This window comes from Actinia tenebrosa, unplaced genomic scaffold (genome assembly GCF_029948245.1).
Source record: "Actinia tenebrosa isolate PJP-AT-01 unplaced genomic scaffold, QUT_ActTen_1.0 PGA_scaffold10__47_contigs__length_13832649, whole genome shotgun sequence".
NCBI lineage: Eukaryota > Metazoa > Cnidaria > Anthozoa > Actiniaria > Actiniidae > Actinia > Actinia tenebrosa.
The window spans coordinates 3121632-3143938 of NW_028292570.1; the positions used below are offsets into that span (position 1 = coordinate 3121632).

General features: G+C 37.1%; 3 protein-coding genes across 3 annotated transcripts in view; 2 read left to right on the forward strand and 1 right to left on the reverse strand.

Moving 5' to 3' along the window:
* The window catches only part of LOC116305818 (uncharacterized), a 74728-nt gene that overhangs the window by 8716 nt on the left and 43705 nt on the right, over window positions 1-22307 (forward strand). The window lies entirely within an intron of this gene.
* On the forward strand, window positions 1694-6382 carry LOC116297112 (uncharacterized). The gene is made up of 6 exons (XM_089026552.1): window positions 1694-2908; window positions 3069-3303; window positions 3807-3915; window positions 3995-4098; window positions 4406-4518; window positions 4853-6382. The coding sequence occupies exons 1-6, from the start codon at window positions 2006-2008 to the stop codon at window positions 4865-4867; spliced, it is 1479 nt and encodes a 492-aa protein (XP_088882678.1). The 5' UTR covers window positions 1694-2005; the 3' UTR covers window positions 4868-6382.
* Window positions 4566-7097, reverse strand: LOC148912782 (uncharacterized). The gene is made up of 2 exons (XM_089026553.1): window positions 6607-7097; window positions 4566-6184 (listed from the first exon to the last, which is right to left on the reverse strand). The coding sequence occupies exons 1-2, from the start codon at window positions 6869-6871 to the stop codon at window positions 5979-5981; spliced, it is 471 nt and encodes a 156-aa protein (XP_088882679.1). The 5' UTR covers window positions 6872-7097; the 3' UTR covers window positions 4566-5978.

A 22307-nucleotide genomic window follows, 5' to 3' on the forward strand; every position in this document is an offset into this window, starting at 1 on the left:
CAGTGAATTTTAGATGCGAATGTCAGAACTCCATTTTTCAATGACCCCCTTGCTAGGCCCTCTGTACTCAATCGAACAAGAAAGATGGCAGACAAGAGGCTAGCAAGTAACACAAACAACGGCTTTATCCTCTTTGGTTTTTCTGGATATTAACAATCTATCTATCTGGATGAGATGCTAGATGATGAAAGTTGAATAAACTTTTTAATTTATGCCTCTAGTGGATGTACAGGCAGAGAAATTCAAGATTTGGTAGTTCAACTCCTTCCCTGTCTTGCAAAAAGCGTTTATAAGGGAATGTATGGGCAAATATTGTATTTTTGACCATTTTTTTCTCTTTACGTTATTGACTTAAAAACACGATTTTCTTTTCCGTTTTCGATAGTGGATCGATTTTGGACCAGTGAATTTTAGATGCGAATGTCAGAACTTCATTTTTCAATGAACCCCTTGCTAGTCCCTCTGTACTCAATCGAACAAGAAAGATGGCAGACAAGAGGCTATCAACAACCCCAAACAACGGCTTTATCCTCTTTGGTTTTTCTGCTTAATAGCAATCTATCTATCTGGATGAGATGCTAGATGATCAAAGTTGAATAAACTTTTTAATTTATGCCTGTAGGGGATGTACAGGCAGAGAAATTCAAGATTTCTTAGTACAAGTCCTTCCCTGTCCTGCAAAAAGCGTTTATAAGGGAATGTATGGGCAGAATACTGGATTTTTGACCATTTTTTCCTCTTTACTTTATTGACTTAAAAAAACGATTTTCTTTACCGTATTCGATAGTGGATCGATTTTGGTCAAGTGAATTTTAGGTACGAATGTCAGAACTTCATTTTTGAATGACCCCCTTGCTAGGCCCTCTGTACTCAATCGAACAAGAAAGATGGCAGACAAGAGGCTATCAACAACCCCAAACAACGGCTTTGTACTCTTTGGTTTTTCTGGTTACACGCAAAATATCTATCTCGAATAAGATGCCAGATGATGAAAGTTGAATAAACTTTTTAATTTATGCCTGTAGTGGATGTACAGGCAGAGAAATTCAAGATTTCTTAGTACAAGTCCTTCCCTGTCCTGCAAAAAGCGTTTATAAGGGAATGTATGGGCAGAATACTGGATTTTTGACCATATTTTGCTCTTTACGTTATTGACTTAAAAACACGATTTTCTTTACCGTATTCGATAGTGGATCTATTTTGGACTAGTGAATTTTAGATGCGAATGTCACATCTTCAGTTTTTAATGACTACCTTTCTAGGCCCTCTGTACTCAATCGAACATGAAAGATGGCAGACAAGAGGCTATCAAGTAACACAAACAACGGCTTTTTCCGGTTTGGTTTTTCTGGTTATCAGGAAAATATCTATCTCGATAAGATGCTAGATGAAGAAAATTGAATAAATATTTTAATTTATGCCTCTAGTGGATGTGCAGGCAGAGAAATTCAAGATTTCTTAGTACAAGTCCTTCCCTGTCCTGCAAAAAGCGTTTATAAGGGAATGTATGGGCAGAATACTGGATTTTTGACCATTTTTTCCTCTTTACTTTATTGACTTAAAAACACGATTTTCTTTACCGTATTCGATAGTTGATCGATTTTGGACCAGGGAATTTTAGGTGCCAATGTCAGAACTTCATTTTTCAATGATCTCCTTGCTAGGCCCTCTATACTCATGAGGAGCCCCGTGCCATTCATTTTGGTCACAGCAGGGGCACAGCGCGATTGCTTGCTAAGGCAATCCAGGTGTTAATTAGCTTACGTCTGATCCAATAGCAAGGACCGTAGTGATTGATGGGTATTAGACTCTTGTGTTAAAAACAAAATGGCGGAGTTGTACACTGTATAATATCTGTCATTAGTTTTCTTTTCGTAGTAACTGGATTATACTTTATTTGGAATATGGCTTTTTTTCGGCGGGCTTTACGAAATGTGCTACCAGTACTTCACTGATCACTCCTTCCAGCGCGTAGAGCTCGTAAGAGCTCACAATGTAATGCGTTATGGCTCGATCATCGATCATTTTTCGTCAAGTTTTCTCAGCAAAGCTGGATTCATCGACAGCTTGGTATGCTCTAACTACTGAGAACTGTATTGGCTCTCCAAGAAAGGCATCCTTATCGAGTTTCTTTCGAGTATTTCCCAATGAAATATCGAAAATTAAGCTCTGTGATCTGGTCACTCGTGATGGAAGCGCGGTACAATCTTGCTGGTTCTTCCATGAGAATGCCAACAAAGTCAGAGTCGACGAAGTTTACGTCGCTACTGCATTTGGCATTATCGGAAATCTTTTTAATCGAAGGCAGATAACCGAAGTAAATACGATCCTTCATCCAAAAATCCAGGCAGCGATACGATCTATCGATCTTGAGGACTCGATTCTCCCGCCAGAAGTTGTCCCGCCAAAAGTTATCCCGCCAAACGTTATCCCGCCAAAAGTTATCCCTCCAAGTTCAAAATATACCTCGTCTAGCCTGTCATATGCAGAACAGCACAGTCTTCCCTTTTTCAATGAATCTTTCGAAGAGGTAGAAAACTCAGAGGTGACAGGACGTGTGAAACGAAGGAAAACTCGAGCAAAGTCAAACTTCATTATGAAGAAGGTTTCTGATCTCTGCTCGAGTCAGAAGGAATCCCTGGCGTCAGTGCTGGCTAGATGCTGCACTGACGATCCCCAGTCAAGGCCGTCCTTTGCAAGAGAAACCATTTGCCAGGTAATGGACGAGGTTGCTGAGAAAAAGGGAGTAAAAAGAGCATTCGAAGAGCTCATCTCGGACGACCTCTGGGACCAGCGAGTTGCCGAGATGAGAATGCCAGATTGGCAGTTATTGTTTTTAAAAGTCCAGGCGAAAATTTCAGATGCAAACTGGCAATCTATAATCAATTTTACGAAATTGGGAAGGAAAGTAAGTACTGATGCCTTATGATCATGTGGATTTTTGATGTGTTATTTATTTTGTTATCATAATATTGTGTTCTTCACACCCCTAAACTGTTAGGTTTCGATATGAATCTGTAAGGTCACATTTTGCCCATGGCTTAATGAATTATTATGTTTGGTTTTAGGGAAGCTCCAATATATGCATTCTTCCGATCAAGAATCATATGAAGGCCTTACGTTCTTCGATATTTGGTGTCGCTAAACAGATAATGTTAATTCGAGAAGTACCAGATTCTCTTCCTGGGTATCAAGTCAGCCTTGAACAGGCTATTGTGTGGAGTGCTAGGGAGCAGAGACTCCATGGTACCCAAAGTGAAGTTCTGGAATTCCACCTGAAATTAGATGGACGTCCACTTTTTGGTAATTGAGTATCATTATTAGCTTTGAAAGTTTATATTAAATTATATCTTGTATTGATGAAAAAGTAAATTATACACCGTGAAAAGATGAAAAAACTTACTGACGTTTCGGACGCTAGTCCTTCGTCGGAGTAATTTGCTCTTTTACTCCGACGAAGGACTAGCGTCCGAAACGTCAGTAAGTTTTTTCATCTTTTCACGGTGTATAATTTACCTTTTCATCATTACTGTTTCATTAGAAACACCGACGCAGCTCACACTAGTTTTTAGCTAGTTATATCTTCTTATATCTTGTATTATTTTGCTTCGAATTTTGTTTTTGGTTTAATTTGTCCAATTGCTTTACTTTGTTTTTATTTACTTTGTGTTGTCTTTTTACCCTTTTTTTGCTTTTGCCTATTTCCAAACTTTCCCCTCTTAAATGCTTTTTTTAACCAATTTACTGCTAACCTTTGTTAAAATAAACTTGTTTTGAATTTTTTATTGTATCTAAATTGCATATAGGTAAAGATCAAGTAAGTGTTGGCATTGTACCTGGCAACCATCCTTACCTTTCTTCTCAAAGTGCCCTGACAGTCCGCCCATTAGCCATAGCCAATATTGAAGAAAGCAGGTACGATATTATTAATATGGACTTTTAATTTAATATTGAAGGAGTGTACTCAAAGTCATTACTGCTTTCTCATTATTAGGAAAGAAATTAAAGTCCTGGTAAGAGACATTAACAGGCAAAAAGATGTGATCAAGAGAAATGGCATTGTTGTTGATGGGAAACTTTTGCAAGTTAAATTTAAAGGTAAATTTTTTGTTAATTATTATTATTCGTGCTTTTGATATAAATTTATTTCGTGTTAATTTGGTTCCTAAAAGACAACAACAGAAACCCTATACCGACGCTGTGTTTTGCTAGAATCATGTGCCTACAAATTCAGTCTTTTAGTAATTTGAAAATTAGCTTTGAACTCATAATCATTAAAAGAATGTGTTAAAATCTTTAAGTAGTCTGATTTGTAAAAGCAAGGGCCATGTACAATGTGTCTTTGTATGTGATTAAGTGATTCTTATAATACTTATAGTACATGTTTCCTTATATCTCCCAACAGTGATTATTGACTATAAAGCATTTTGCCTGTTGCTGTGCAAGAAAGATGATGAAAACTTTCGACTTGGTAGCAAAGGATTTGGTGAATTCTGCATGTTTTGTCATGCACTAAGGGTATGTGAAGTATAAATATTCTAGTACATTATATTATTAACAATGTACCCTAGTAGAATAGGTTTAATCATTGAATCACTGAAATCTGAAAGTATTTTGGATATTCCACATAATTGGTTAAAGCTAGCAAATGAAAGTATACACCGTTGTGGCCTTTTATCTAATGCTCGGGATTGTTCATTCTTTAGTTGACTTAGAATATGATAACACCCATGAGTGATTTGTACTATTGTTTCATTTTGGAATTTAATACACACTTATGCTAATCTTAAGTATTTAGAATTATGATAAAGAAGTATCTACAAGTGGTTTTAAATGTTTTTAATTTTTCTAGCTTCACAGGGATTAGAGATGACCTCACCCTTTTATTGGACGAAAACATGACAGCTGTTAATATTTGTGCATTACACTGTGAACTATGAAATATGGAACAGCTTCTTGCTTCCCTTGGTTTATTCTGTCACAAGATTGGTTCATTAGCTGAGTGCAATGCTGCCCTTAAAGAATATGGTCCTCAAACCATGAAAAAATGAAATGTGTTTATACAAATGATGCAATTTATAGCAAATATATATAGGCATCTTAGAATGTACATATGTAAATACCATTGGTACTTTAAAATAATATTTTCAGGTAACTTTTTCAAAGCCTAAGTTTAATATCTGATAAATATTTGTCATTGAAAATTGTCATGATACTGTTGTCCTAAGTGCTGTTTGGCAACGGAAACACTTGGGTGACACGCCTGTGATTCTGTGATACAGATTTCATGACATGCTTCCATGAAATAATATTTTTTTCAGCGATTATGAAAAAAGGGCCTTATAAAAAGTCTTCAGGATCTAACTACCAACCATTGCATAGGAAGTAGGCATATACAGCAATCTATGGGTGCAAAAAAGTAAAAGAGCCACAAGGCTAAATATTTAGTCAATTTAGACTTATAAATAATAACCTACTGAGCATGATTTCTCAGTGGATACTAAATAATTTACCATAATAATTTCAATAAAGGTTGCCATTGCCAAAAGTAAAAAGCTGAAAACTACAAAATCTCAGCTGCCAGGGCTTCAGACCAGACAACCTATTTCAGTATGCAGTACATGTATAAGAACCATTTTAGCTCAACTTGAAAAAAAGGTAGTTCTTTTATGTGGGTTCCAAACATATGTAGCAATTATGTATTTTAAAAGTCACTTTTTTCAATGAACATTCTGACAATTAGTCTTCCATGGCTCGTAAAACTGTACAGATTTGGCCACCAGATTAATTCTATTTCTCTGGTGGCTCTGCCCTGACCATAGCCGACCACCAGAGACGACTTAGAAGAAGCTCTTTTTCTTAGTACTCTTGGAATACTTGCTTTCGCTTTAGCTTGCTTGATTAAATCATCAGCAGTGAGCTCAATACTGCTTTCATGACATTCACTGTTCCCAGAAAAAATCACTTTGTCTTTAACTTCAACAAGGCCTTGTTCTTCCAATGCAATAAAAAAAGAATCTGAATCGAAGAGCTTGTATGAAATTTTCTGAGAGGCTGTCTTGTATGCGGGCTGTCCACAGTGCGACCTTGTTTTGAACAGAGTTGACCTGTGCATTTAAGGTAAAAATCAAGTGCTGGAAGAAAGGCGTTGGAACTTGATGCGAGTCGATTCTGACCCATCGCCCTGAAATTAAAGACAAGTGTAAATCAGCCAAAGCTAACAATAATAAATAAGTTTATATGTTTTATAGTAATATAGCGAAGGTATGGTGGCTATTAAGATATCGGGAAATTATAAATATGAAACTTAAAAGCACCGTGCAGCATTCGCGTCCTTGTGTTATCAGATTTCCAACAGAGTCAAGTAAATACTTATTCAATGCTTGGGTGGTTTTATTGAATCTGAATAACCGTTGGGCTTTACTGAGACAACCCAAGACTAGCTGTATTTGATATCAAAATAAGTCTATTAGCGAAACCGTGACGTCGTCGTTGACAATCCCGTTTTTTTCATTTAAACATATTTTATCGATACAATCCCGTTTTGCTTAGTGACCTTTTACGCTTTAGGAAATAACCTTTGAAATTAAAAGAAGTATAGCCTACCTGGTAGACGGGGATGAAATAAGGAGTTCATTCTCTCCACTAAACCAGCAAGCCAAACTTTGTAGTTTTCAAAATTACCACTTGCCGACAAATCTTTGGACTCCGGAAGTGAAGCAATCGTGGAATCCTTGCAGTCTTTAAATACTGGCACAATGTTTTCCCACTCGGTTCCTGGGTGTTTAAGAACGAAGTGTTTCTTTAAGGTGGAGAAACTCTTGAAATTCTTAAGGCAAAAACCACACTCAATTACATACGTTGTGGCCATAACTTCTACAGTGAGTACAAATCAGCAGTATGCAATGGCAATAGTGTATCATGTCACATTCCGTCATATCCGCAACACAATTTTTCTGAGTGGGGGAGGGGTAGGCCAATGATTATCATAACGTCAGATTTAAAATTTTTGGAGCAAACCTACTTTTCAAGAACTTTTCTCTCCTTTAGCTTATAATTCTATTTGATTTTTATTAATTGATTGCATATTGGTATTTATTGTTTGATTCCTTTTATTTTTGGCTTGGTTCTTTCGTACTCGTAGGGAGGGGGGAGAGGAATATTCAGACTCAGTTACCACGCATTTCATTCCGTCAGTGGTATATCGTTGGATCATTTAATTATAATTCGCGGGCCATGCCTTAGCCATGTCTGAAACAAGCTCTCGAAAATCCTCACGATATTATTCAAGACCGCACACGAAAGAAGAAAGGAAGAAGCAGAAAAGGGAGAGACAGAAGAAGATAAATACAGAATTACGTCTTAAGAAGAGAGAAGAGCGACGACACAAGAGGATCAAATTGGATTGTCTATTAGACGGCGAATTTGAAGAGGGCCCTTTAACAAACCGTCGTGAAAAGCCCATTTCTGTACCCACATTGATTGCCAACGTTAATGAAAGTCATGTTGCTAATGAACATAAACAAGGGAAGGTCGATAGACCGAAAACGTCAGATCAAGCCACCACGTGCTCAAATAAACATTCCAAGAAAGATAGTACAAGTAGAGCAAAAAGTGAAGGATCGAGTTTGGAATCAAAGTTTGGAAATTACGGCAGAGGGAAACAAATGGTGACGCTGGCAAAAAAAATAGGGGGAAACTCATCTATTGAATCTGCTGCCTTTCAAAAACCTTCAGGTTGTATATACTTAGCGCGACAGCATTGCCCTTCGTATAATAAACGCCTTAGGAAGGACAATATTTCGGTGACAATACCAGTAAGAGAAGTTGATTATCGATTGATCTCGAAATGTTCAGATATCCCTGTAGGAAGTGGAAGTTTTGGAACCTGTTATCTTGCTCATTATCGCAACATAAAAGTGGCAGTAAAAGAAATGAAAAAGCGAAACCATTCTTTAACAGAAAAAGAGCGGTGCAGAAAGGAAGTGCTGCATGAGGCCAAAGTACTACATGCACTTGGGGATCATCCCAATTTGCCTCTTCTTTTGGGAATTTGCTCGGTCAAAGAGCCTTATTGCCTGGTACTGCAATTTCACGGAACCGAGAGGGAAAACCTAACTCTGGAGAAAGCCATTTATAACAAACTTATGAAGAAGACTCAAGTTGTTCAAGTGTTTCGCGATATTTGTCGCGCTCTTCAATATGTGCACGGAAGGGAATACCTCCACAACGATATCAAATCTAACAATGTTCTTCTCCAGCCCATTGGTGAAACATATCAACCAATTTTAATTGACTTCGGTAAAAGTAAGCTAATTGAGCAGGGAGAGAAACGTATCAGAAGTCAAAATGCAAGTTATTTGGCACCGGAAGTTGTGCAAGGACAAAGAGAAACCATTGCAAGCGATATTTTTTCATTTGGTAAAATGCTGCAGTTAGCTGTCTCTCGCCGAAGTTTTAGAGCGTCCTTTGAAAACCTAGTGACAAAAATAACATCAAATAACCCAAATGAAAGACCCTCAACGGAAGAAATAAATGTTTCGCTGGGCAGTCTTACAGAATAGGAGTAATTCTAGATACTGAGTACTCATTTCGTTATTCGTTTGTAAGTACAATGTTTAATCAATATTATATGCTGGTTTATATGCAGGATGTAGTATCGGGTTCACAAAAAGATATGTAAGTGCTGACATTTAATAAACATATTTCATTGAGATACCCTGTCGGGCTTTATTAAGTTTGCAACACCTTCAAACCACAAGAATGCGAACTTGCGGTCGATTTGCGAGGCCTTCAAATCCTTGCAAAACCAGATTGAACGGGCCGGGGCTCGTCATGAATCGAACAAGAAAAATGGCAGACAAGAGGCTAGCAAGTAACACAAACAACGGCTTTATCCTCTTTGGTTTTTCTGGATATTAGCAATCTATCTATCTGGATGAGATGCTAGATGATGAAAGTTGAATAAACTTTTTAATTTATGCCTCTAGTGGATGTACAGGCAGAGAAATTCAAGATTTGGTAGTTCAACTCCTTCCCTGTCCTGCAAAAAGCGTTTATAAGGGAATGTATGGGCAGAATACTGGATTTTTGACCATTTTTTCCTCTTTACGTTATTGACTCAAAAGTACGATATTCTTTACCGTATTCGATAGTGGATCGATTTTGGACCAGTGAATTTTAGGTGCGAATGTCAGAACTTCATTTTTCAATGATCTCCTTGCTAGGCCCTCTGTACTCATTCGAACAAGAAAGATGGCAGACAAGAGGCTAGCAAGTAACACAAACAACGGCTTTATTCTTTTTGGTTTTTCTGGATATTAGAAATCTATCTATCTGGATGAGATGCTAGATCATGAAAGCTGAATAAACTTTTTAATTTATGCCTGTAGTAGATGTACAGGCAGAGAAATTCAAGATTTCTTAGTACAAGTCCTTCCCTGTCCTGCAAAAAGCGTTTAAAAGGGAATGTATGGGCAGAATACTGGATTTTTGACCATTTTTTTCTCTTTACTTTATTGACTTAAAAACACGATTTTCTTTACCGTATTCGATAGTGGATCGATTTTGGACAAGTGAATTTTAGGTGCGAATATAACAACTTCATTTTTGAATGACCCCCTTGCTAGGCCCTCTGTACTCAATCGAACAAGAAAGATGGCAGACAAGAGGCTAGCAAGTAACAAAAACAACGGCTTTATCCTCTTTGGTTTTTCTGGATATTAACAATCTATCTATCTGGATGAGATGCTAGATGATGTAAGTTGAATAAATTTTTTAATTTATGCCTCTAGTTGATGTACAGGCAGAGAAATTCAAGATTTCTTAGTACAAGTCCTTCCCTGTCCTGCAAAAAGCGTTTAAAAGGGAATGTATGGGCAGAATACTGGATTTTTGACCATTTTTTCCCCTTTACGTTATTGAGTCAAAAACACGATTTTCTTTACCGTATTCGATAGTGGATCGATTTTGGACCAGTGAATTTTAGATGCGAATGTCAGAACTCCATTTTTGAATGACCCCCTTGCTAGGCCCTCTGTACTCAATCGAACAAGAAAGATGGCAGACAAGAGGCTAGCAAGTAACACAAACAACGGCTTTATCCTCTTTGGTTTTTCTGGATATTAGCAATCTATCTATCTGGATGAGATGCTAGATGATGAAAGTTGAATAAACTTTTTAATTTATGCCTGTAGTGGATGTACAGGCAGAGAAATTCAAGATTTGGTAGTTCAACTCCTTCCCTGTCCTGCAAAAAGCGTTTATAAGGGAATGTATGGGCAGAATACTGGATTTTTGACCATTTTTTCCTCTTTACGTTATTGACTCAAAAGTACGATATTCTTTACCGTATTCGATAGTGGATCGATTTTGGGCAAGTGAATTTTAGGTGCGAATGTCAGAACTTCATTTTTCAATGATCTCCTTGCTAGGCCCTCTGTACTCATTCGAACAAGAAAGATGGCAGACAAGAGGCTAGCAAGTAACACAAACAACGGCTTTATCCTTTTTGGTTTTTCTGGATATTAGAAACCTATCTATCTGGATGAGATGCTAGATCATGAAAGTTAAATAAATTTTTTAATTTATGTCTCTAGTAGATGTACAGGCAGAGAAATTCAAGATTTCGCAGTACAACTTCCTCCCTGTCCTTCAAAATGTATTTATAAGGGAATCTATGGTCAGAATATTGTATTTTTGACCATTTTTTTCTCTTTACGTTATTGACTTTAAAACACGATTTTCTTTACCGTTTTCGATAGCGGATCGATTTTGGACCAGTGAATTTTCGGGGCGAATGTCAGAACTTCATTTTTCAATGACCCCCTTGCTAGGCCCTCTGTACTCAATCGAACAAGAAAGATATCAGACAAGAGGCTATCAACAACCCCAAACAACGGCTTTATCCTCTTTGGTTTTTCTTGTTAATAGCAATCTATCTATCTGAATAAGATGCTAGATGATGTAAGTTGAATAAACTTTTTAATTTATGGCTCTAGTGGATGTACAGGTAGAGTAATTCAAGATTTCTTAGTACAAGTCCTTCCCTGTCCTGCAAAAAGCGTTTATAAGGGAATGTATGGGCAGAATACTGGATTTTTGACCATATGTTGCTCTTTACGTTATTGACTTAAATACACGATTTTCTTTACCGTTTTCGATAGTGGATCGATTTTGGACTAGTGAATTTTAGATGCGAATGTCAGAACTCCATTTTTCAATGATCTCCTTGCTAGGCCCTATGTACTCAATCGAACAAGAAAGATGGCAGACAAGAGGCTATCAACAACCCCAAACAACGGCTTTGTACTCTTTGGTTTTTCTGGTTACACGCAAAATATCTATCTCGATAAGATGCCAGATGATGAAAGTTGAATAAACTTTTTAATTTATGCCTGTAGTGGATGTACAGGCAGAGAAATTCAAGATTTCTTAGTACAAGTCCTTCCCTGTCCTGCAAAAAGCGTTTATAAGGGAATGTATGGGCAGAATACTGGATTTTTGACCATTTTTTCCTCTTTACTTTATTGACTTAAAAAAACGATTTTCTTTACCGTATTCGATAGTGGATCGATTTTAGACCAGTGAATTTTAGGTGCGAATGTCAGAACTCCATTTTTCAATGATCTCCTTGCTAGGCCCTCTGTACTCAATCGAAAAAGAAAGATGGCAGACAAGAGGCTAGCAAGTAACACAAACAACGGCTTTATCCTCTTTGGTTTTTCTGGATATTAGCAATCTATCTATCTGGATGAGATGCTAGATGATGAAAGTTGAATACACTTTTTAATTTATACCTCTAGTGGATGTACAGGCAGAGAAATTCAAGATTTGGTAGTTCAACTCCTTCCCTGTCTTGCAAAAAGCGTTTATAAGGGAATGTATGGGCAAATATTGTATTTTTGACCATTTTTTTCTCTTTACGTTATTGACTTAAAAACACGATTTTCTTTTCCGTTTTCGATAGTGGATCGATTTTGGACCAGTGAATTTTAGATGCGAATGTCAGAACTTCATTTTTCAATGAACCCCTTGCTAGACCCTCTGTACTCAATCGAACAAGAAAGATGGCAGACAAGAGGCTATCAACAACCCCAAACAACGGCTTTATCCTCTTTGGTTTTTCTGGTTAATAGCAATCTATCTATCTGGATGAGATGCTAGATGATAAAAGTTGAATAAACTTTTTAATTTATGCCTGTAGTGGATGTACAGGCAGAGAAATTCAAGATTTCTTAGTACAAGTCCTTCCCTGTCCTGCAAAAAGCGTTTAAAAGGGAATGTATGGGCAGAATACTGGATTTTTGACCATTTTTTCCCCTTTACGTTATTGAGTCAAAAACACGATTTTCTTTACCGTATTCGATAGGGGATCGATTTTGGACCAGTGAATTTTAGATGCGAATGTCAGAACTCCATTTTTCAATGACCCCCTTGCTAGGCCCTCTGTACTCAATCGAACAAGAAAGATGGCAGACAAGAGGCTAGCAAGTAACACAAACAACGGCTTTATCCTCTTTGGTTTTTCTGGATATTAACAATCTATCTATCTGGATGAGATGCTAGATGATGAAAGTTGAATAAACTTTTTAATTTATGCCTCTAGTGGATGTACAGGCAGAGAAATTCAAGATTTGGTAGTTCAACTCCTTCCCTGTCTTGCAAAAAGCGTTTATAAGGGAATGTATGGGCAAATATTGTATTTTTGACCATTTTTTTCTCTTTACGTTATTGACTTAAAAACACGATTTTCTTTTCCGTTTTCGATAGTGGATCGATTTTGGACCAGTGAATTTTAGATGCGAATGTCAGAACTTCATTTTTCAATGAACCCCTTGCTAGACCCTCTGTACTCAATCGAACAAGAAAGATGGCAGACAAGAGGCTATCAACAACCCCAAACAACGGCTTTATCCTCTTTGGTTTTTCTGCTTAATAGCAATCTATCTATCTGGATGAGATGCTAGATGATAAAAGTTGAATAAACTTTTTAATTTATGCCTGTAGGGGATGTACAGGCAGAGAAATTCAAGATTTCTTAGTACAAGTCCTTCCCTGTCCTGCAAAAAGCGTTTATAAGGGAATGTATTGGCAGAATACTGGATTTTTGACCATTTTTTTCTCTTTACGTTATTGACTTAAAAACACGATATTCTTTACCGTTTTCGATAGTGGATCGATTTTGGACCAGTGAATTTTAGGTGCGAATGTCAGAACTTCATTTTTCAATGATCTCCTTGCTAGACCCTCTGTACTCAATCGAACAAGAAAGATGGCAGACAATAGGCTAGCAAGTAACACAAACAACGGCTTTTTCCTATGTTGTTTTTCTGGTTAATAGCAATCTATCTATCTGGATGAGATGCTAGATGATAAAAGTTGAATAAACTTTTTAATTTATACCTGTAGTAGATGTACAGGCAGAGAAATTCAAGATTTCGCAGTACAACTTCCTCCCTGTCCTTCAAAATGTATTTATAAGGGAATCTATGGTCAGAATATTGTATTTTTGACCATTTTTTTCTCTTTACGTTATTGACTTTAAAACACGATTTTCTTTACCGTTTTCGATAGCGGATCGATTTTGGACCAGTGAATTTTCGGGGCGAATGTCAGAACTTCATTTTTCAATGACCCCCTGGCTAGGCCCTCTGTACTCAATCGAACAAGAAAGATATCAGACAAGAGGCTATCAACAACCCCAAACAACGGCTTTATCCTCTTTGGTTTTTCTGGTTAATAGCAATCTATCTATCTGAATAAGATGCTAGATGATGTAAGTTGAATAAACTTTTTAATTTATGGCTCTAGTGGATGTACAGGTAGAGTAATTCAAGATTTCTTAGTACAAGTCCTTCCCTGTCCTGCAAAAAGCGTTTATAAGGGAATGTATGGGCAGAATACTGGATTTTTGACCATATGTTGCTCTTTACGTTATTGACTTAAATACACGATTTTCTTTACCGTTTTCGATAGTGGATCGATTTTGGACCAGTGAATTTTAGGTGCGAATGTCAGAACTTCATTTTTCAATGATCTCCTTGCTAGACCCTCTGTACTCAATCGAACAAGAAAGATGGCAGACAAGAGGCTATCAACAACCCCAAACAACGGCTTTATCCTCTTTGGTTTTTCTGGTTAATAGCAATCTATCTATCTGGATGAGATGCTAGATGATAAAAGTTGAATAAACTTTTTAATTTATGCCTGTAGTGGATGTACAGGCAGAGAAATTCAAGATTTCGTAGTACAACTTCTTCCCTGTCATTCAAAAAGTATTTATAAGGGAATGTATGGGCAGAATATTGTATTTTTGACCATTTTTTTGCTCTTTACGTTATTGACTTAAAAACACGATTTTCTTTACCGTTTTCGATAGTGGATCGATTTTAGACCAGTGAATTTTAGATGCGAATGTCAGAACTTCATTTTTCAATGAACCCCTTGCTAGACCCTCTGTACTCAATCGAACAAGAAAGATGGCAGACAAGAGGCTATCAACAACCCCAAACAACGGCTTTATCCTCTTTGGTTTTTCTGGTTAATAGCAATCTATCTATCTGGATGAGATGCTAGATGATAAAAGTTGAATAAACTTTTTAATTTATGCCTGTAGTGGATGTACAGGCAGAGAAATTCAAGATTTCTTAGTACAAGTCCTTCCCTGTCCTGCAAAAAGCGTTTATAAGGGAATGTATTGGCAGAATACTGGATTTTTGACCATTTTTTTCTCTTTACTTTATTGACTTAAAAACACGATTTTCTTTACCGTATTCGATAGTGGATCGATTTTGGACAAGTGAATTTTAGGTGCGAATATAACAACTTCATTTTTGAATGACCCCCTTGCTAGGCCCTCTGTACTCAATCGAACAAGAAAGATGGCAGACAAGAGGCTAGCAAGTAACACAAACAACGGCTTTATCCTCTTTGGTTTTTCTGGATATTAGCAATCTATCTATCTGGATGAGATGCTAGATGATGAAAGTTGAATACACTTTTTAATTTATGCCTCTAGTGGATGTACAGGCAGAGAAATTCAAGATTTGGTAGTTCAACTCCTTCCCTGTCTTGCAAAAAGCGTTTATAAGGGAATGTATGGGCAAATATTGTATTTTTGACCATTTTTTTCTCTTTACGTTATTGACTTAAAAACACGATTTTCTTTACCGTTTTCGATAGTGGATCGATTTTGGACCAGTGAATTTTAGATGCGAATGTCAGAACTTCATTTTTCAATGAACCCCTTGCTAGACCCTCTGTACTCAATCGAACAAGAAAGATGGCAGACAAGAGGCTATCAACAACCCCAAACAACGGCTTTATCCTCTTTGGTTTTTCTGGTTAATAGCAATCTATCTATCTGGATGAGATGCTAGATGATAAAAGTTGAATAAACTTTTTAATTTATGCCTGTAGTGGATGTACAGGCAGAGAAATTCAAGATTTCTTAGTACAAGTCCTTCCCTGTCCTGCAAAAAGCGTTTATAAGGGAATGTATTGGCAGAATACTGGATTTTTGACCATTTTTTTCTCTTTACGTTATTGACTTAAAAACACGATTTTCTTTACCGTTTTCGATAGTGGATCTATTTTGGACCAGTGAATTTTCGGGGCGAATGTCAGAACTCCATTTTTCAATGACCCCCTTGCTAGGCCCTCTGTACTCAATCGAACAAGAAAGATGGCAGACAAGAGGCTATCAACAACCCCAAACAACGGCTTTGTACTCTTTGGTTTTTCTGGTTACCCGCAAAATATCTATCTGGATGAGATGCTAGATGATGAAAGCTGAATAAACTTTTTATTTTATGCCTGTAGTGGATGTACAGGCAGAGAACTTCAAGATTTCTTAGTACAAGTCCTTCCCTGTCCTGCAAAAAGCGTTTATAAGGGAATGTATTGGCAGAATACTGGATTTTTGACCATTTTTTTCTCTTTACTTTATTGACTTAAAAACACGATTTTCTTTACCGTATTCGATAGTGGATCGATTTTGGGCAAGTGAATTTTAGGTGCGAATGTCAGAACTTCATTTTTCAATGATCTCCTTGCTAGGCCCTCTGTACTCAATCGAACAAGAAAGATGGCAGACAAGAGGCTAGCAAGTAACACAAACAACGGCTTTATCCTCTTTGGTTTTTCTGGATATTAGCAATCTATCTATCTGGATGAGATGCTAGATGATGAAAGTTAAATAAATTTTTTAATTTATGTCTCTAGTAGATGTACAGGCAGAGAAATTCAAGATTTCGCAGTACAACTTCCTCCCTGTCCTTCAAAATGTATTTATAAGGGAATCTATGGTCAGAATATTGTATTTTTGACCATTTTTTTCTCTTTACGTTATTGACTTTAAAACACGATTTTCTTTACCGTTTTCGATAGCGGATCGATTTTGGACCAGTGAATTTTCGGGGCGAATGTCAGAACTTCATTTTTCAATGACCCCCTTGCTAGGCCCTCTGTACTCAATCGAACAAGAAAGATGGCAGACAAGAGGCTAGCAAGTAACACAAACAACGGCTTTATCCTCTTTGGTTTTTCTGGATATTAGCAATCTATCTATCTGGATGAGATGCTAGATGATGAAAGTTGAATAAACTTTTTAATTTATGCCTGTAGTGGATGTACAGGCAGAGAAATTCAAGATTTCTTAGTACAAGTCCTTCCCTGTCCTGCAAAAAGCGTTTATAAGGGAATGTATTGGCAGAATACTGGATTTTTGACCATATGTTGCTCTTTACGTTATTGACTTAAATACACGATTTTCTTTACCGTTTTCGATAGTGGATCGATTTTGGACTAGTGAATTTTAGATGCGAATGTCAGAACTCCATTTTTCAATGATCTCCTTGCTAGGCCCTCTGTACTCAATCGAAAAAGAAAGATGGCAGACAAGAGGCTAGCAGGTAACACAAACAACGGCTTTATCCTCTTTGGTTTTTCTGGATATTAGCAATCTATCTATCTGGATGAGATGCCAGATGATGAAAGTTAAATAAATTTTTTAATTTATGTCTCTAGTAGATGTACAGGCAGAGAAATTCAAGATTTCGTAGTACAACTTCTTCCCTGTCATTCAAAAAGTATTTATAAGGGAATGTATGGGCAGAATATTGTATTTTTGACCATTTTTTTGCTCTTTACGTTATTGACTTAAAAACACGATTTTCTTTACCGTATTCGATAGTGGATCGATTTTGGGCAAGTGAATTTTCGGGGCGAATGTCAGAACTTCATTTTTCAATGATCTCCTTGCTAGGCCCTCTGTACTCAATCGAACAAGAAAGATGGCAGACAAGAGGCTAGCAAGTAACACAAACAACGGCTTTATCCTCTTTGGTTTTTCTGGATATTAGCAATCTATCTATCTGGATGAGATGCTAGATGATGAAAGCTGAATAAACTTTTTAATTTATACCTGTAGTGGATGTACAGGCAGAGAAATTCAAGATTTCTTAGTACAAGTCCTTCCCTGTCCTGCAAAAAGCGTTTATAAGGGAATGTATTGGCAGAATACTGGATTTTTGACCATTTTTTTCTCTTTACGTTATTGACTTAAAAACACGATTTTCTTTACCGTTTTCCATAGTGGATCTATTTTGGACCAGTGAATTTTAGATGCGAATGTCAGAACTCCATTTTTCAATGACCCCCTTGCTAGGCCCTCTGTACTCAATCGAACCAGAAAGATGGCAGACAAGAGGCTATCAACAACCCCAAACAACGGCTTTGTACTCTTTGGTTTTTCTGGTTACCCGCAAAATATCTATCTGGATGAGATGCTAGATGATGAAAGCTGAATAAACTTTTTATTTTATGCCTGTAGTGGATGTACAGGCAGAGAACTTCAAGATTTCTTAGTACAAGTCCTTCCCTGTCCTGCAAAAAGCGTTTATAAGGGAATGTATGGGCAGAATACTGGATTTTTGACCATTTTTTTCTCTTTACTTTATTGACTTAAAAACACGATTTTCTTTACCGTATTCGATAGTGGATCGATTTTGGGCAAGTGAATTTTCGGGGCGAATGTCAGAACTTCATTTTTCAATGATCTCCTTGCTAGGCCCTCTGTACTCAATCGAACAAGAAAGATGGCAGACAAGAGGCTAGCAAGTAACACAAACAACGGCTTTATCCTCTTTGGTTTTTCTGGATATTAGCAATCTATCTATCTGGATGAGATGCTAGATGATGAAAGTTAAATAAATTTTTTAATTTATGTCTCTAGTAGATGTACAGGCAGAGAAATTCAAGATTTCGTAGTACAACTTCTTCCCTGTCATTCAAAAAGTATTTATAAGGGAATGTATGGGCAGAATATTGTATTTTTGACCATTTTTTTGCTCTTTACGTTATTGACTTAAAAACACGATTTTCTTTACCGTTTTCGATAGTGGATCGATTTTAGACCAGTGAATTTTAGATGCGAGTGTCAGAACTTCATTTTTCAATGAACCCCTTGCTAGACCCTCTGTACTCAATCGAACAAGAAAGATGGCAGACAAGAGGCTATCAACAACCCCAAACAACGGCTTTATCCTCTTTGGTTTTTCTGGTTAATAGCAATCTATCTATCTGGATGAGATGCTAGATGATAAAAGTTGAATAAACTTTTTAATTTATGCCTGTAGTGGATGTACAGGCAGAGAAATTCAAGATTTCTTAGTACAAGTCCTTCCCTGTCCTGCAAAAAGCGTTTATAAGGGAATGTATTGGCAGAATACTGGATTTTTGACCATTTTTTTCTCTTTACTTTATTGACTTAAAAACACGATTTTCTTTACCGTATTCGATAGTGGATCGATTTTGGACAAGTGAATTTTAGGTGCGAATATAACAACTTCATTTTTGAATGACCCCCTTGCTAGGCCCTCTGTACTCAATCGAACAAGAAAGATGGCAGACAAGAGGCTAGCAAGTAACACAAACAACGGCTTTATCCTCTTTGGTTTTTCTGGATATTAGCAATCTATCTATCTGGATGAGATGCTAGATGATGAAAGTTGAATAAACTTTTTAATTTATGGCTCTAGTGGATGTACAGGCAGAGAAATTCAAGATTTGGTAGTTCAACTCCTTCCCTGTCTTGCAAAAAGCGTTTATAAGGGAATGTATGGGCAAATATTGTATTTTTGACCATTTTTTTCTCTTTACGTTATTGACTTAAAAACACGATTTTCTTTTCCGTTTTCGATAGTGGATCGATTTTGGACCAGTGAATTTTAGATGCGAATGTCAGAACTTCATTTTTCAATGAACCCCTTGCTAGACCCTCTGTACTCAATCGAACAAGAAAGATGGCAGACAAGAGGCTATCAACAACCCCAAACAACGGCTTTATCCTCTTTGGTTTTTCTGGTTAATAGCAATCTATCTATCTGGATGAGATGCTAGATGATAAAAGTTGAATAAACTTTTTAATTTATGCCTGTAGTGGATGTACAGGCAGAGAAATTCAAGATTTCTTAGTACAAGTCCTTCCCTGTCCTGCAAAAAGCGTTTATAAGGGAATGTATTGGCAGAATACTGGATTTTTGACCATTTTTTTCTCTTTACGTTATTGACTTAAAAACACGATTTTCTTTACCGTTTTCCATAGTGGATCTATTTTGGACCAGTGAATTTTAGATGCGAATGTCAGAACTCCATTTTTCAATGACCCCCTTGCTAGGCCCTCTGTACTCAATCGAACAAGAAAGATGGCAGACAAGAGGCTATCAACAACCCCAAACAACGGCTTTGTACTCTTTGGTTTTTCTGGTTACCCGCAAAATATCTATCTGGATGAGATGCTAGATGATGAAAGCTGAATAAACTTTTTATTTTATGCCTGTAGTGGATGTACAGGCAGAGAACTTCAAGATTTCTTAGTACAAGTCCTTCCCTGTCCTGCAAAAAGCGTTTATAAGGGAATGTATGGGCAGAATACTGGATTTTTGACCATTTTTTTCTCTTTACGTTATTGACTTAAAAACACGATTTTCTTTACCGTTTTCCATAGTGGATCGATTTTGGACCAGTGAATTTTAGATGCGAATGTCAGAACTTCATTTTTCAATGAACCCCTTGCTAGACCCTCTGTACTCAATCGAACAAGAAAGATGGCAGACAAGAGGCTATCAACAACCCCAAACAACGGCTTTATCCTCTTTGGTTTTTCTGGTTAATAGCAATCTATCTATCTGGATGAGATGCTAGATGATAAAAGTTGAATAAACTTTTTAATTTATGCCTGTAGTGGATGTACAGGCAGAGAAATTCAAGATTTCTTAGTACAAGTCCTTCCCTGTCCTGCAAAAAGCGTTTATAAGGGAATGTATTGGCAGAATACTGGATTTTTGACCATTTTTTTCTCTTTACGTTATTGACTTAAAAACACGATTTTCTTTACCGTTTTCCATAGTGGATCTATTTTGGACCAGTGAATTTTAGATGCGAATGTCAGAACTCCATTTTTCAATGACCCCCTTGCTAGGCCCTCTGTACTCAATCGAACAAGAAAGATGGCAGACAAGAGGCTATCAACAACCCCAAACAACGGCTTTGTACTCTTTGGTTTTTCTGGTTACCCGCAAAATATCTATCTGGATGAGATGCTAGATGATGAAAGCTGAATAAACTTTTTATTTTATGCCTGTAGTGGATGTACAGGCAGAGAACTTCAAGATTTCTTAGTACAAGTCCTTCCCTGTCCTGCAAAAAGCGTTTATAAGGGAATGTATGGGCAGAATACTGGATTTTTGACCATTTTTTTCTCTTTACGTTATTGACTTAAAAACACGATTTTCTTTACCGTTTTCCATAGTGGATCTATTTTGGACCAGTGAATTTTAGATGCGAATGTCAGAACTCCATTTTTCAATGACCCCCTTGCTAGGCCCTCTGTACTCAATCGAACAAGAAAGATGGCAGACAAGAGGCTATCAACAACCCCAAACAACGGCTTTGTACTCTTTGGTTTTTCTGGATATTAGCAATCTATCTATCTGGATGAGATGCTAGATGATGAAAGCTGAATAAACTTTTTAATTTATGCCTGTAGTGGATGTACAGGCAGAGAAATTCAAGATTTCTTAGTACAAGTCCTTCCCTGTCCTGCAAAAAGCGTTTATAAGGGAATGTATGGGCAGAATACTGGATTTTTGACCATTTTTTTCTCTTTACGTTATTGACTTAAAAACACGATTTTCTTTACCGTATTCGATAGTGGATCGATTTTGGGCAAGTGAATTTTCGGGGCGAATGTCAGAACTTCATTTTTCAATGATCTCCTTGCTAGGCCCTCTGTACTCAATCGAACAAGAAAGATGGCAGACAAGAGGCTAGCAAGTAACACAAACAACGGCTTTATCCTCTTTGGTTTTTCTGGATATTAGCAATCTATCTATCTGGATGAGATGATAGATGATGAAAGCTGAATAAACTTTTTAATTTATACCTGTAGTGGATGTACAGGCAGAGAAATTCAAGATTTCTTAGTACAAGTCCTTCCCTGGTCCTGCAAAAAGCGTTTATAAGGGAATGTATGGGCAGAATACTGGATTTTTGACCATTTTTTCCCCTTTACGTTATTGAGTCAAAAACACGATTTTCTTTACCGTTTTCCATAGTGGATCTATTTTGGACCAGTGAATTTTAGATGCGAATGTCAGAACTCCATTTTTCAATGACCCCCTTGCTAGGCCCTCTGTACTCAATCGAACAAGAAAGATGGCAGACAAGAGGCTATCAACAACCCCAAACAACGGCTTTGTACTCTTTGGTTTTTCTGGTTACCCGCAAAATATCTATCTGGATGAGATGCTAGATGATGTAAGTTGAATAAACTTTTTAATTTATGCCTGCAGTGGATGTACAGGCAGAGAAATTCAAGATTTCTTAGTACAAGTCCTTCCCTGTCCTGCAAAAAGCGTTTATAAGGGAATGTATGGGCAGAATACTGGATTTTTGACCATTTTTTTCTCTTTACGTTATTGACTTAAAAACACGATTTTCTTTACCGTATTCGATAGTGGATCGATTTTGGGCAAGTGAATTTTAGGTGCGAATGTCAGAACTTCATTTTTCAATGATCTCCTTGCTAGGCCCTCTGTACTCAATCGAACAAGAAAGATGGCAGACAAGAGGCTAGCAAGTAACACAAACAACGGCTTTATCCTCTTTGGTTTTTCTGGATATTAGCAATCTATCTATCTGGATGAGATGCTAGATGATGAAAGTTGAATAAACTTTTTAATTTATACCTGTAGTGGATGTACAGGCAGAGAAATTCAAGATTTCTTAGTACAAGTCCTTCCCTG